Source organism: Fukomys damarensis, unplaced genomic scaffold, assembly GCF_012274545.1.
Source record: "Fukomys damarensis isolate Sample0158 unplaced genomic scaffold, DMR_v1.0_HiC HiC_scaffold_73774, whole genome shotgun sequence".
Lineage (NCBI taxonomy): Eukaryota > Metazoa > Chordata > Mammalia > Rodentia > Bathyergidae > Fukomys > Fukomys damarensis.
This window is the reverse complement of record NW_022974686.1, coordinates 6,242-7,149: the sequence shown is the minus strand read 5'-3', so window position 1 is coordinate 7,149 and position 908 is coordinate 6,242. Positions and strand designations below refer to the sequence as shown.

The 908-nt window shown below is 67.3% G+C and overlaps 1 protein-coding gene across 1 annotated transcript in view; it reads left to right on the top strand.

The window, feature by feature from the left end:
- The window catches only part of LOC104870866 (ATP-dependent RNA helicase DHX8), a 5,946-nt gene that overhangs the window by 1,010 nt on the left and 4,028 nt on the right, over positions 1–908 (top strand). Inside the window, 1 exon segment of the mRNA XM_033760708.1 lies at positions 1–905. This exon segment is cut by the window's left edge and continues 25 nt beyond it. Coding sequence (XP_033616599.1) covers positions 1–905 — 905 coding nt within the window.

Below are 908 nucleotides of genomic sequence, written 5' to 3'. Positions count from 1 at the left end.
CCACCAACGTGCCCGAGATCCAGAGGACCGACCTGGCCAGCACCGTGCTGTCCCTCAGGGCCATGGGCGTCAACGACCTGCTGTCCTTCGACTTCATGGACGCCCCCCCGGTGGAGACCCTGCTCGCGGCCATGGACCAGCTCTACGCGCTGGGGGCCCTGGACGACCAGGGCCTGCTCACCCGCCTGGGCCGCAGGATGGCGCAGTTCCCGCTGGAGCCCATGCTGTGCAAGATGCTCATCATGTCGGTGCACCTGGGCTGCAGCGAGGAGATGCTGACCATCGTGTCCATGCTGTCCGTGCAGAACGTCTTCCACAGGCCCAAGGACAAGCAAGCCCTCGCCGACCAGAAGAAGGCCAAGTTCCACCAGGCCCAGGGCGACCACCTCACGCTGCTGGCGGTGTACAACTCCTGGAAGAACAACGGGTTCTCCCAGGCCTGGTGCTACGACAACTTCCTCCAGGCCCGCTCCCTGCGCCGCGCGCAGGAGGTCCGCAAGCAGCTGCTGGGCATCATGGACAGGCACAAGCTGGACGTGGTGTCCTGCGGCAAGGCCACAGTGCTCGTGCAGAAGGCCATCTGCAGCGGCTTCTTCCGCCACGCGGCCAAGAAGGACCCGCAGGAGGGCTACCGCAGGCTCCTCGGCCAGCGGGTGGTCCACCTCCACCCCTCCGGCGCCCTCTTCCGCCGCGAGCCCGAGTGGGTGGTGTACCACGAGCTGGTGCTGACCAGCAAGGAGTACATGCGCGTGGTCACCACCGTCGACCCGAAGTGGCTGGCGGAGTTGGCGCCCGCCTTCTTCAAGGTCTCCGACCCCACCAAGCTCGGCCAGCAGAAGCGGCGGCAACGCCTGGAGCCCCTGTACAGCCACTAGGAGGGGCCCGACGCCTGGAGGATCTCGCGGGCC